The following is a 13,736-nucleotide window of genomic DNA, read 5'->3' as shown; positions in this document are numbered from 1 at the left end:
ATCCTTTGTTGTTCCTCCACATCCATCCCTATCCAAAAACCGCACTCTTACAGTAATTAATTTTCATCCATGACATGTTTTCATAGCACAATAGGATGAATTTCAAGTTCCGCAGAGATCTATCATCATTTTCCAAGAAGATAACCATGTCTTCCGCGTGCTGTAAATGAGACAGGCCACCCTCTACCAGATGCGGAACCAATCTCTGGATGTCCCCCATTCTAGAGGCAGAACTCAACATTGCCGATAGAGTATCACTCACTAAATTAAATAGTAGTGGAGACAGGGATCCCTTGCCTCAAACCTTTATAGCTTCGGAACAAGCCACCTCTTTCACCATTGATATCAATAGCTACTCTCCCTCCTCTCACCGGCTGCATGATCCAACTAATCCATTTTTCAGAGAAACCCTTTCTATTTAAGACCTCTTCTAGAAATCGCCAGCTTACTCTATCATATGCCTTCTCAAAGTCTAGCTTAAAAATGACACCCTCTTCTTTCCTTGCCTTCAATTCATGGAGAACTTCATGCAGGATAACCGCACCATCCAAAATATTCCTCCCCGGTATAAAGGCAGTTTGGTTTTTGCTGATAATTTTGTACGCAATGCTTGTAAGCTTGGCTGTCAACACTTTTGTAATGATCTTATATATGACATTCAAGAGGATAGGTCTGAACTGCTTGATGCTGTTTGGTAGTTTGAGTTTCTGTATCAGGATGATCACTCCATAGTTTAGTCGCCATAGATCCAGGGTACCGGCGTGCAGTTCATCCAGCATTTCCGTGGAGTAATAGAAAGCTAATTCCAAAAAAAAGAGTGCATCGTACCGCGAGAAACACACTGAGACTAAAGTACTTGTGGTCAACTCCAATTTGTTTTATGTGCGTCGTGAACACAGTGCAAGGAGGCAACATGTGGCGTCACGTACGCCATCGAGATCGCGTATGTACCTGATCTTGGTGAGGTGGCTCGACGTTATTTGCTATTCCTTCTAGAATCCATGACAGCACTCAACGCATTCGCAAACCTAACCAACCATTGTTGATTTCCAGAGTACTTACTAAACTAATCAATGAGATATCTATTTCGGATTTGTCCCTTTTTCTCTGATTATCTCCACGATCTTGCGATTGTGGCCCCGTTTGTTCGTTTAGCAGCTTCTAAAATTCCTATAATATTAAACATAGACTAATTACAATACCAATTGCACAGATGGAGGCTAATTTGCGAGACGAATCTATTAAGCCTAATTAGTCCATGATTTGATAATGTGATGCTATAGTAAATATGTGCTAATGACGGATTAATTAGGCTTAATAGATTCGTCTCGAAAATTAACCTCCATCTATATAATTAATTTTATAATTAGCTTATATTTAGCCCTCCTAATTAGCCTCTAAATATTCGACGTGACATGAATTTTAGTTCGAACTAAAGATGAAACGTCCCTACGCCAATGGCAAGTGCTGTATCATGGTGGATTGGGTGCCGTAGCAACCAGAGGTGAATCTGGACCAGCCATAATCGAACCCCTGATGGCACATGGCGGTGCTATGAAAAAAAAAACTTACAACTTATTTAGTGGCTGCTTCCGCCTAATTAAGAGCGGTCACTTGGTAGGATGACGATTTTAATTATTTATGCTCCTATATGTATTTATAATGTTCATCATTCTACTGTTTGCTGTAGCTTATGAATCTCGTATATGTTTAGACATGAGTGTGACAGTGAGGTGTGCCTTAAACTTTTGCATGGTTATAGACAATTCCTTGCCTATAGTGCAAATAATTAACATACCTATATATAACTGATTTTTCTTGTATCCAGCTTTTGAAGGGGTAGATGTTGTTTTCCACACGGCTTCTGCAGATTACACTAAGAATGACTCACAACTTCATATCAAAGTCAATGTCGAGGGTTAGTACCTTCCTCCTATCACAAATATAAATTCATCTATTCATCTAGGTTTATCTTAAACTTGTTTTTACACTTGACTATTAATATCTCTGAATGTATATTGATTGTGGCATTGCGATATTCATTATAAAAATACTTTCATGGTAATACTCCGAATGTTAAATGCTCTTTAATGCTCGGTAGGTTCATTAACTTGTAGGTGACTCCGAAGTGCATTTTAGTTCAATGAACCTTTTATGCTATGCCATTTAGGTCCACATGTACAACTAAAACTGACAAGGCATGTGAGTGGCCCTCTCCTCTTTCTCATCCCTCTCCATCTACCCCTCTCTCTCTCTTCCCACTAACTCCAAAAGTGTGGCATTTCTTTTCTCATCACCCTCGCCCCTTCCTCTTCATGTTCTTTTGCCGAGGAGTGCCGCCGTGACTTCTCGACACCCTTGCTGCACAAGCCCATGACACCGGCAGCCACAACATGCCGCAAGCCCTCAACTGACACCGACCGATGCAGCAAGCCGGAAGCCCGCGACCCTCATTAGCCACAATCCCCGACGCCACCTAGGCCACGATATTGTCTGCAGCTATGGCGCTAGCACCGCGAGGTCGTCGCGGACCCTTTTCTATGCTGCTCTCATAATATTATTTTTTTTGCGAATGCTAATAATACTAATTATTAGTCAACACACGCATGATGTTTCATAATATTAATTTTTATTTTCTTACAAATATCCTTTATTTACTTCTTAATTGTTTACTACTTTGTTCAAGAAATGAGTACACAAGGATGTGCGCCCTTGGTACACTGTCATTCTTTTATAGCCCTCAAACGACTTAGATAAGGACAATTATTAAGCATGCAAACTAATAAATAAAAATAAGGAGATGCTTATAAAGATTAATTTACTGCATTCTTATTACCACATGATATATGGTAAGGGTACATAAGTATATTTTACCTCTCCTCTCTCCATAGCTAGTAGTGTCATGTATATAGCCAGACATTATAATATTATAATTCAGCTGTGTCATAGAAGAAATGTGCAAGTATTTGATAGTAACTGTATAAAAAGTATACTTGAACTAAAGCCACGATATAGTAGTGTCATGTATATAGCCAGACATGCAAACAACTCTAAAGTATATGCACTACCATGGAATATGTCATGTACATAGCTCATTCGTGTCGATGCGTAATAGAGCTGGCACTTATTGACTCAGAAATTCGAAAATTCGTAACTTTTATGTACAGACTCAGATAGAGATAAACTTTCTATAAAAATTCTAGCTCATCAAGATCTACAACTTTGTAGTTGAAATTTTTAGAAATTATTTGGATGCCAAAAATATAATTTCAGCTCTGTGTTCCCGCTCTTGTTTTCCTGCCCTTGTAATTTGAATTTTAGTTTATATTCGGAAATTTATAACTTTTGCATACAGTCTTAGATGGAGATAAATTTTATATGAAAATAGTATGTTTCGATGATATCTAAAACTTTGTAGTTGAAACATTATTGATTTGAAGTTATTAATTATATGGCCAAATAATAGACATGGGATAGAACTCTCTTGCATGCAGGAACGATATCTAGGTGGGATGGTAAGGAGGGGTCGCACGAGGTGAGAGGTTCTGAGTTCGTAAGCTGGATACCACACATACGTATATTTCACATAAAAAATGCATGAACATGATGGGTAGCTCGGGGGTGGCCTCCACATCTACGATTCGATGTCGGCACGAATAATAATCTGCATTCTCATTGGCTCGGCACAAATGAGATTTTCGAGCTGGCATGTATGAAGTGCTTTGCAGCAGTGATAAAACTAAGTTAATTCATATGGATAAACTTGTTGTTATTATGAAAGTAACAAAATGTTGATTCAACTCACTAACTAGCTTTTGCTTCATATGTCAGGGACAAAGACAGTGATTGATGCTTGTAAGATATGCAAAGTTAAACGGCTTATATATACTAGCTCAGGTGCTGTTGTATTTGACGGGGTTCATGGGCATTTTGACGTAAATGAATCAAAGCCATACCCAGATAAGGTGTGCTAAAAAATAATTGTAACACCTCCTTTTATATATCTTAGATGTTTTCATCTTGGTTATATGAGCCAAAGTATCACACTATAGCTACTGCTATAATAATTATATCCACTTCATCTCTTTTCTTCTAGCAAGGCACACATGATAACAAAAAAATGATTATTTATTTACAACATGATTTTGGCATGTTTTCCTTTACTATTTTCTTTCGGAGACATTGCATGAATCCACAAAATAATTATGATAAAGCCCTTTTTTCTTACTATGGTTTTTCTTAATTTTAGTTTCCTTACGCATACGCACAAACAAAGGCTGAAGCAGAGAAGCTTGTCATAAAAGCCAATAACACAAGTGGGCTTCTAACTTGTTGTATACGTCCTGGTACCATTTTTGGTCCTGGTGACAACATTGTATCATCTGTGGATTACTATGGAAGAACCCAAGTAAGAGAGTATCTATTATGTTTAATATTATTGCACTTACTAAAAGTAAGCACTTCTAATAAACATACTCACCAAATCGTGTACACTCAACCTATAAGAATATTTTTTAGGCCTATAATATACATAATAACACTTATAATATCCCAAATTTATGTTCAATGAAGAGTGAATGATTTCATGACTAGCCGCAAACATGAATGCATGCAACATGACTACAAAGTTAGTATAGCAATATGTAAGATAAGATGATTGTAGCGCATCCTGCAAATTTTATTCTCTTGAGAAAAGGGTGAACTTAATATGAAACTAGTGACATCTCAACCTGGCTAGGATTGAAAATTAGAACTTTCATATCATAACTAAATACCAAATCAGTCTGAGCTAACTCAAATTACCAAACTATATATCAACGCCAATGTCGTCGTATCTTTATCTGACTAAAGTATATATTTGTACAATTGTTAGTGTTTAATTAGAAAGGTCTAGAATCTATATCTATATAACCTACTCTATATTATTTCATGCAGCTGATTATAGGTGATGGGAAGAACTGTGATGATTTTGTATATGTTGAAAATGTGGTGCACTGTCACATCTGTGCTGAAAGGGCTCTTTGTAATAAAGAGGGTGCAGAGATCAGTGGAGGGAAAGTAAAATGACAACTTATTCTATATTTTTATAATGACATATACATTTCAAAATTTTAGGCCTACTTTGTAACAAACATGGAGCAAATTAATCTTTGGGACTTCCTATACGGGATTTATGAAGAATTTGGATGCATAAGGTATTATTTTCCAAGCTAGATACTTTTAAAGATCTAATATTATGTCAATATTATGTTCTACACATATTGTGCCATAGCGGAGGGAGACGGGGTGGAGGGGGTCCCAGGATGGTCACCATCGCGACCAAGGGAGGGTGGGAGATGGCGGGAGAGGGAGGCGGCGACGCGTGGTAATGGCGGCGGGATGCAGATATAGAATAAATTTATCTAAGGGTATTTTTGCATATGTTTATCCATGTGGTGCCATATTCGAAAGGGTATGAAACTAAGTAAAGTTCGGTCGTAAGGTTTCGATTCTGCGAGTTCGTGGATACCAGCGACACGTCATAACAAGTTAAGGGCCGCTGTTGTTTTTTTTCCCCCTCGGTACCCCGTCGAACAGCCGCGCCGCCCGCTACCCCGATCGGTATCGCTCGCAGCGCCCCTTCTCGTCGAGATCCCCCGTCGATCCGTCGCGGCGGGGCAAGGGCGAGGGCCGGCGCGGCGCCCCTGTCGTCCCCGGCACGCCTTCCTTGCTCGGTTTCGGACGCCGGCGCGGCTCCTTTCTCCGCCAGCCCTGCAGATCCCATCTGGACGAACGGCCGCTGGACGAAGGAACGAGCTCGGCCCGCGACCCCCTCTCCAGGCCGTCTCCCTTCTCCGAGCAGCGACGTCCCCTCCGGGCGACCGTCTTCCTCCCATCCGGCGCCCCTGCTCCAGCAGCTCCAGGCCGGCCGCTCCAGAGGTGAGCACTTCTTCCCCTCCTCACAACCAACTCCCAATGGAGATATAGAACAAAGGGATCATGGGTTAGGATTTGGAATTGCTGTTTGGTAGTTGAAATTTTTGTTTACAATCATGAACAAACTCTGCACTAGGAACTCCACTATGTGTGCCACTATGTCTAATAAGTCGATATGAATATCCAGGTGGATCGTATCATTAGCGTTTAGTCACAACTTTAGGAGACAACAGCTCGTTAGTTCCATAATAAAAAGTCAGGGGCTCAGGATGGCTTCACTGATGGCTTCCCCTGGATTATCCTTTTCTCATGCAGTGGTGGAAAATCTGTCAAGTTAGAGGTACTGATCTGATACTCTGATGAGATGTCACTGAAACTTCAACTTCCGCAAGGGCTTTCCTTCTTAAGAAGTGTTGGATGGTTAGAAGATCGGAAGGTTGGTTCAGCTGCCAAGCAGCAATTATCCCCAACATTGAAGCTCCAGACAGATAAGGAGGTGTACAGACCCGGTGATTCAGTCATTGTGACTGTAGAAATCCATAGCCCAGCTAGTTTGAAGGACGAAGCTGGGCAGGCAGTGTCGGGCGAAGATGCCTCCTCACTATTGCTAGATGTGCTTTCCTTCGAACTTAAAGGGATTGAGAAGCTGGACAGTCAATGGTTCTCTGTTCCAAAGCCCTTACCAGGATCTAAACAAAGGAGAGGTACATTTGAGCTTTCATGTTATTGTGTAAATAAAACATTTTCCTGGCAATCTTTACTCCTATACAACAAAGCTTTTCCCATCTGACATAAATAGTTTGTCTATTGATTATATGTTCACTTGTTTTTTCTACTTCATTTGCTAGTTTGGTAGCTAAATGTTGTTCAGTCATCATTTATGTTTGTTCTTTATTCAGTGCATGTTTGCAGAACTTAATTTTTATATTGCTCTTTTTGTTTCATGGCGCATTTGTCCTATCATCCCTTCAAGTTGCCCCCATGTCTCTTTTTTGTTGCATGGAATAAATTGATTTTTGTATCATTTGTTTTTTTTCTGATTTTTCCCTTAATGTGTTGTGATTGAAACCAGGTGAACATATGTTTCTGGATTGTTCAGCACCGTCACTGGTCTCTAAAGTAATAATTGCTTCAGGGCAAACAAAAACGTGTAAGGAATACCTTGTCTTGTAGTGTTCATTCAGCTCAATAATGCACTTTTAATCCTGTAATGTTTTATTTTGTTTTGCTTGAAACATTCACTGGTCGTGCTATATGAGATGCTGCAGCTCCAGTAAATTATTTTTATAGTTCTCTAGTTCTACTAATTATTTCAATAGTTCATGCTGTTCCTCCATTGAAGTGATAAAGGTATTTTATCTTCCACCTGACCTTGATGAAAGCCATCAAAGTATACATGAATCTTTCTTTTCTACTTGTGAAGACAAATACTGTTCTTATCTGCATTTGTGGGGGTAATGTCAGGTGCTGAGAGGGACATGGCTGTCACAAAGGGTCATGTGGGGCATATGACATATGCATGTTTCTCGAACAGTTGTTGATTGTTGGCTAACTTTTGCTCTGGTATCTTAAGTTGATAGAGTATAGTTTTTTTCATCTTACGCATGCTGGCTTATATATAATAATAAAGATTCGAATTACTTTCTTATCTATTTTACATAACTGCTTATTTTGAGGCCTTGGAGTATTTTCTTGTTCAAGCATTTTCTTCAATGGGCATTGAACTGCTGGTGTTATCTGATGTATATAGTTTGCACACATTTTCTGAGTAGTGTGTGGATTCCATTACCCACACTATTTAAAGACTTTTAACTCTGCTTAACAATTTCATGCAGACATTGTACGTGTGGAGCTCCCAAAGATTTTACCACCATCTTATAGGGGTATCAGTATCCGCTATTTTTATTATGTTCGGAGTGCCTTATTTGGAAGGTTGGTGGTACTGGGTAATGGAGACCAAAACAAAAGACCTGTGAATAGTTCAATTCAATTGGTGAGTGGCGAGCTTGTTTTTCTCCTTTCAATTCTGGTGTAAATGGTACTTTTACAATCTGCATGATGCATGCTAAAAATATGGAGTTGCTGACATGTTGGCCAGCATTTAGCAACTCGTATTATTCTTCAATAGACTATAAGCTTGTAACTTGCATTGAAGGACTTGCCAAGTGTAGTTGTTGAACGTCACTGCGGACTTAAAATTCTAGAGATAAGGAATTGCATAAAGCGCAAAATGTGAGGTGTCAAGAACTAAAAGATATTCAATGAAGACAGAATAAACTAATTAAGTGTCGTGCACAACTGTAGGATTATAGTTTTATTATCTCTTTGATTGCCTACTATTTTTTATTGCAATGAAATGCGTGTAAACTAAAAACAATATGTCTTCTTTCTGAAATACTTAACTCTTTGGGGTCAGTGGAAGAGCCATTTTATAAGCTTGTGGGGCTACAAGCCCCTTGGTAAACATCATTAGCAGACATTCAAGAAGAGGGCACTCACTGCACACAAACGCACAGGTGGACGGCATGGGAGTTTACATGGATAGACCTCACATTCCCTTAAAATATGCAATTTATCATTTATAGTAGAGCCATTAAGTATGGCAGCTGAATCCTGCAGTGTTTACCATAAAAAATAAGGTGCGTCCTTGTGGTACTTATGTTAGCCTTAATCTAGCTAACTTGTTTATAAAGCATTGTCACAGCCTAACCACTGTATTGGAACCCACTTGATGCCACCTCAATTCTTGTTTCTAGCTTCATGCAACATTATACTGAATGTGTTATCTGTCTACCCAAGTTCTGTATTACATCCAAGTACCAGTCACAATAACTGACCAAAGTTCACTTGGTTGTAGGAAGCTCGAGTCCCATTACAGATATGTGTTTCCCAGAAAAGCAGCAACCTGCTAAATGAAGAAGGTTAGTCAATCTGCCAATTTAAGCTGCCTTCTCAAGTTCTCATCAAGTAATTAAACTGTTTGGCTATTAAGTATATTGACTTCGTCAGATGTTTCAGGGACTTTGCCATTTGCAATTGATCAACTGGGCATATTTTGGAGGGAAAAAGATGAAGATTCAGAATGGGTGAGTTATATTTTGCCTGTGAGTTGTTCCCATATTTCATCACTCGATTTTATTCTACACATTTTCCTGCATGGGCTGGCAAAATGTTGTTTAATTATTTTATTCGTTACTTGGATGGAACATTCATATGGAACAGTTTTTCCATCAAAAGGTATCTTCCATGTAGATGTAGACAGTAACTTAACTAAATTAAGAATAAAAAACACACTTCTTTTTACTTGATTGCTCTCACTCTTACTGCAGATCAAAGCAAATGATAATGCTGATCTAGAAGAAGGATATGATAGTTCAAAAGATGAAGTTTCATCTGTTTCCTCATACAACCCTTCCAAAGCAAATCCTGAATTCTCCCTCAGGAACTCATTGTCGATGCAATCTCTGTCATCACGCCTCTCCACAAGTGAGCCATTTTATAATCAAGTAGAACGACCCAATTTCCCATCATACAGCCCAATTCCTCGATTGTCAGTGTCAGAGATTTCAGACGACCATGATGGAGGTAAATACCTGAAGCTTATAGTTAGATACTGAGATTTGAGTTGCCTTAGAATTTTGGTACTTATAAGGAGATATCAAGTTCACAATATGATTTCGGTTTTCTCCAAGATTTTCTCTCCCTCTGTGGTGTTTTGGGCCTTCCTGAAAAGTAATGATGTGGAATTTTCTCTCCTAGCTTGAATGCTGTTAGCAGCTATTTTTTATTTAGTAGGCAAGCCTGCAAGGTTTAAAATCTTAGCTTTCGTTGAGTTCTCCTTTTGCAAATTTGAACATGATTCTTTCTGAAGGGATTTTTTTTTCTAATATATTAGCTATGCATCATCCTTTACTGCAAAGCTGGAAGCAGATGTGAGATGTATTACTAATTATAACATCTATAACGTGAAAACATGACCTGTACATGGCTCCTCACAGAAGGAGAGGGCACAACTCTGATAGACGTGTAAATGTTATGTTCTTATACTATCATGGTGGGTGGTTAACTAAATAAATGGCACAAACAGGTTTAGTGTCACCTCAAAGGAAGCTAAACCATTTGCTTCCAGATCATCCATCAAATGGGCAGAGGTTTTCTCCAGATTCGGATGTTGGACTCCCCCTTACACCGAAAAATGTTGATCCGGCTGGGTGTAAGCCATCATGTCCTCGTTCTAGATCTGTTATATTTCACCAGTTTACTTCATTGTGACCTATACCACCTTTTTCTTTCCTTTTTTTTCTTGCAGCTGAAGGTTTTACGAGAGGAAGATCTTATAATATAAGAATTGATGACCAAGTCTTGCTTCGGTTTTCACCTAAGAATTCGGACTCAACTTATTACTTTGGTGATATGGTACTCAAATTTGTTTTATTGCACTTGTTATGTGTTGCCTTTAGAATTGTTTGTCTCAGCTCTTTCATTGCAGATTGGTGGAGCACTTACCTTTTTTCATGGAACTGGAAAGCGGAGGTGCCTTGAGGTAAAAGGCTGAGCAATGTATGTAAATTCGTGTGACTTGGACATTCAAATTTATAATCACTTATAATTTCGCAGGTATCAATAACCCTGGAAACATCAGAAACAATTAATCCCCGTGCATTACATCCTTCAAGAAGGGGCTCGCCGACAATAACCAAGGTGTCTTTTTATTCCTTTATTAGGATTTGGTTTGAATTTGAACTATTACGATATCCTTTTTCTCATATCAGAGAAATTATTTACCTGTTTGGCGTGAGCAATTCTTTAGATGAAAATTCCTTTACCATTGCTAACAGTTTTGCAGAACATTTTGTAAGTTCATGCTTCAGTTGAAAGTTGAAACCTTTGTATTTTAGATACAAAGTTTTTTAATGAAATGCCACTTAAACTCTTCTAGAATCATCATGAGCTCATGAATTTGGTACATGCTTATGATGGATGGTTTTAGTACAAGGATATGTCCATTACATTGCTGCATTTTGTGCATTATACTTGATCTTTTGATTAAAGAAAAACGAAAAAAATGCTGGCGAGTCCATCAAGAAGTAACTTAAGAGAAACATTGCCGCCATTATGCATGGATTTCAGCATATCACTTGTCCTATATGCTCTAGCTTCTATCCAAACATTCATCAATTTTATTTAGTTTGTTTTAATGGTTCACCTTTTTCTTCTTCTTTTTGTACTCCATGGGCAGCTGCATAGTGAACATCATGAGGTTGTTGCTGATCTTCACCAGACAAGCTTTCTCTTTTCCATTCCCATTGATGGTCCTATGTCATTTTCTACCTCAAAGGTCACTGTACAGTGGTCTCTCCGATTTGAGTTCTTCACAACTCCTGAAGGAACAGACCCAGCTAGGTATGCCAGTGTTAAATATTTGTGTGCTGGAACTTTCTCATCATTCATATCTTTGCTAATTTTTTTCATGAAGATTTTGATCTAGTTAGTTTTTGCTGATTGCTCTAAGTTGTGTGAAACGCACCTTTTTAGTTCCATGAGGTCTATTTTACTTGTTTGACTTGAGCGATCTTATTCAGTGTACCATGAATTCATGATATCATCTGGTGCTGGGAAGTGGGAACGTGTGAATACCTTCCTAGTCTCCTGCTGCTAGTTTTGAGTGTGTTATTCTGGCTTCTCTTTTCTAGGTACGAGCACCCACTCCTTGTTGAGAAAAGAGAAAAGGGTGAATGGGTCCTCCCAATAACTGTTTATGCACCTCCATTGCGTAGACGACCAACTCATGGGAGAAATGATAGATCTGTCTTACCTGGAAACATCTTCAACTCTTGAAGTGAGCTGCTGCTAACAACACCTGGATTTTTCATCCTTTGCTTGCCAAAGTATAGTTCCTTTCAGCTGTAAGGAATGCCAAATTATTCTGACTGCTACACTAACATCAAAAGAAAGTTCCTCAGTTGTTCCGAGGATGTGCAATGTGGGGCCTATTTGTACAAAAGCACTTCAGAAACAGAGGACAAACAGAGCAAGGAGATTGATCATAAGTTGCAATGTTTTGCATCAAGAGGGCTGCATTTGTTCATTGATTCCAGTACTTAATTTACTTGGTGCAACATCAATACTGATCATGAATGCCACACAAGCGATGCATGTTTACGTCCAGCGCTGTGTCAGGGATGTGCCTGGTTTGTTAGACCCCAGACTTTGTTCAACAGGTGTTTTTTTTTATTGTCACCGTGTAAAATAAAAAAGTCTCGTAGCCTCAAAGGAAGAAAAAGATGTAATTGACAGATGGACTCATTTGGGGTGCCTATATGCTATTACATTGTTAAATAGTACACGTGAGACATTTGGCCATTAATTCCTTTTATTTTGTGGAAAAAATAATATTATACAGTGGTTCTCACGCTCATTCATATGGAGTATCTGTAGCGTAGCCATTCAATCTGTCACGTTCACTCAAATTGGATGGAAGTCATTGTCATTTAGCATGAGCACCAGACAGCTGCCGTAAGCAATGTTCTTTTTTGGAATGGTAAACCTCTCGGTCACAGTAAATCTTTTTTTTCTCCGAACACGCAAGAAAAGGTTTTAAATAAATCTAAAGATACAGCGCAGGTTTTCTCCTGCGTATCAATATGTTAAGAGAAAAGGTTTTAAATAAATCTAAAGATACAGCACAGGTTTTTAGGGCAAACCTGTGCAGAAACCCCTAACATGAACTGTTATAGGAACCTTCTATATATCACCCAGACCTAAAATCTAGATCGAGGACCTAATCTACTCTCGTGGGGGCACTAGGGCGAGGAGATGTGAAATTCCTCGTGCTCCAACCATACACCACAAGTGCATATCATTTCTTATGGAAGACATATGGAAGACACGATAAAATTCACCTCAGGCGGCAGTTTGTCGAAGACACAACGATTGCGATGATTCCAAACAGACCAGGCCACCATAATTATAGAGTCAAACACCTGACCATCCACTGTACCACTCACCCTTGCCCACTAATCCTCAAAGGAGGCATCTTCCAGCTGGGGAGATAAAACTTGCAAGCCGACACTCTGAAGTATGGTAAACCATACTTGACGGGTGAAGACACAAGAGACCAGCAGGTGATTGATTGTCTTCTCCTCTTGATCACACAAAGAGCAGCGCTCAGGGTGAGGTAAATTCCTCTTGGCAAGACGATCGGCTGTCCAATATCTGTTGTGTGCTACCAATCACATAAAAAATTTACACTTGCCCGATGCCCATCTTTTCCAAATCCTTTCATAAGGTCTGAAATAAGTGGCACCAGTGAATAGAGCTTCATTGGCAGATTTTGCTGAATAACTTCCTGAAGTCGAAAACCGCCATATGTGCAGGTCTTCTACCTCTGGCTACAGTACAACTTCAAATAGCAGATCCCATAGCCTAAGATATTCTAACAGGACCACCACTGTGAGTGCTCCTCGTATATCTGCAATCCACTTCATCTCTGTGAGAGCCTCATGAACTTTTCTTCACTCTTTTGGATACCGTGCCAAAGAGGTGGGGGACAAGTTTATCTACACTTTGACCATGCAACCACCTGTCTGTCCAGAAAAGTGTATTCTTACCATTACCAATTTCTGAAATGGTGGCCACTGAGGAAAAAAGCCTTGACTGAGTGTTGGACTTGGACAGGGAAGATAGCCCACAGCTTGTTAGGTTCTGTTTTCTGCAACCAGAGCCATCTCATTCTGAGAGCCCGACCTAGATGCTACATGTGAGAAATACCAAGTCCGCCTAGTTCCGGTGGGCGTGTGACCTTTGGCCAAGTCACCAGC

At 39.4% G+C, this 13,736-nt stretch overlaps 2 protein-coding genes across 2 annotated transcripts; both read left to right on the top strand.

Moving 5' to 3' along the window:
• The first annotated feature begins 515 nt into the window (after window positions 1–515).
• LOC117835670 (3beta-hydroxysteroid-dehydrogenase/decarboxylase-like) lies at window positions 516–6,268 on the top strand. Its single transcript, XM_072290525.1, has 7 exons — window positions 516–612; window positions 1,829–1,918; window positions 3,832–3,965; window positions 4,250–4,408; window positions 4,936–5,058; window positions 5,116–5,195; window positions 6,232–6,268. The coding sequence occupies exons 1-7, from the start codon at window positions 516–518 to the stop codon at window positions 6,266–6,268; spliced, it is 720 nt and encodes a 239-aa protein (XP_072146626.1).
• LOC117838725 (uncharacterized) lies at window positions 5,554–12,334 on the top strand. Its single transcript, XM_034718860.2, has 13 exons — window positions 5,554–5,919; window positions 6,232–6,620; window positions 6,989–7,066; window positions 7,752–7,909; window positions 8,774–8,837; window positions 8,935–9,002; window positions 9,246–9,501; window positions 10,004–10,129; window positions 10,226–10,332; window positions 10,406–10,459; window positions 10,534–10,617; window positions 11,156–11,319; window positions 11,610–12,334. Exons 2-13 carry the CDS (start codon window positions 6,281–6,283, stop codon window positions 11,752–11,754), a joined length of 1,644 nt encoding a protein of 547 aa, XP_034574751.1. The 5' UTR covers window positions 5,554–5,919; window positions 6,232–6,280; the 3' UTR covers window positions 11,755–12,334.
• The last annotated feature ends 1,402 nt before the right edge of the window (window positions 12,335–13,736 follow it).

This window comes from Setaria viridis, chromosome 9, assembly GCF_005286985.2.
Source record: "Setaria viridis chromosome 9, Setaria_viridis_v4.0, whole genome shotgun sequence".
NCBI lineage: Eukaryota > Viridiplantae > Streptophyta > Magnoliopsida > Poales > Poaceae > Setaria > Setaria viridis.
Note: the sequence above shows the minus strand (reverse complement) of the source record. Positions and strands in the feature narration are given on the sequence as shown.

Excerpts from the sequence above, each read along its gene's own strand:
- LOC117835670 (XM_072290525.1), top strand. The coding sequence starts at position 516 with ATGGAGAACTTCATGCAGGATAACCGCACCATCCAAAATATTCCTCCC. Across the intron at positions 1,919-3,831 it reads TATCAAAGTCAATGTCGAGG|GGACAAAGACAGTGATTGAT; the intron begins GTTAGTACCTTC and ends TTCATATGTCAG. Across the intron at positions 5,196-6,231 it reads GAAGAATTTGGATGCATAAG|TGGTGGAAAATCTGTCAAGT; the intron begins GTATTATTTTCC and ends TTTCTCATGCAG.
- LOC117838725 (XM_034718860.2), top strand. The coding sequence starts at position 6,281 with ATGTCACTGAAACTTCAACTTCCGCAAGGGCTTTCCTTCTTAAGAAGT. Across the intron at positions 7,067-7,751 it reads TTCAGGGCAAACAAAAACGT|ACATTGTACGTGTGGAGCTC; the intron begins GTAAGGAATACC and ends AATTTCATGCAG. Across the intron at positions 8,838-8,934 it reads CAACCTGCTAAATGAAGAAG|GGACTTTGCCATTTGCAATT; the intron begins GTTAGTCAATCT and ends CAGATGTTTCAG.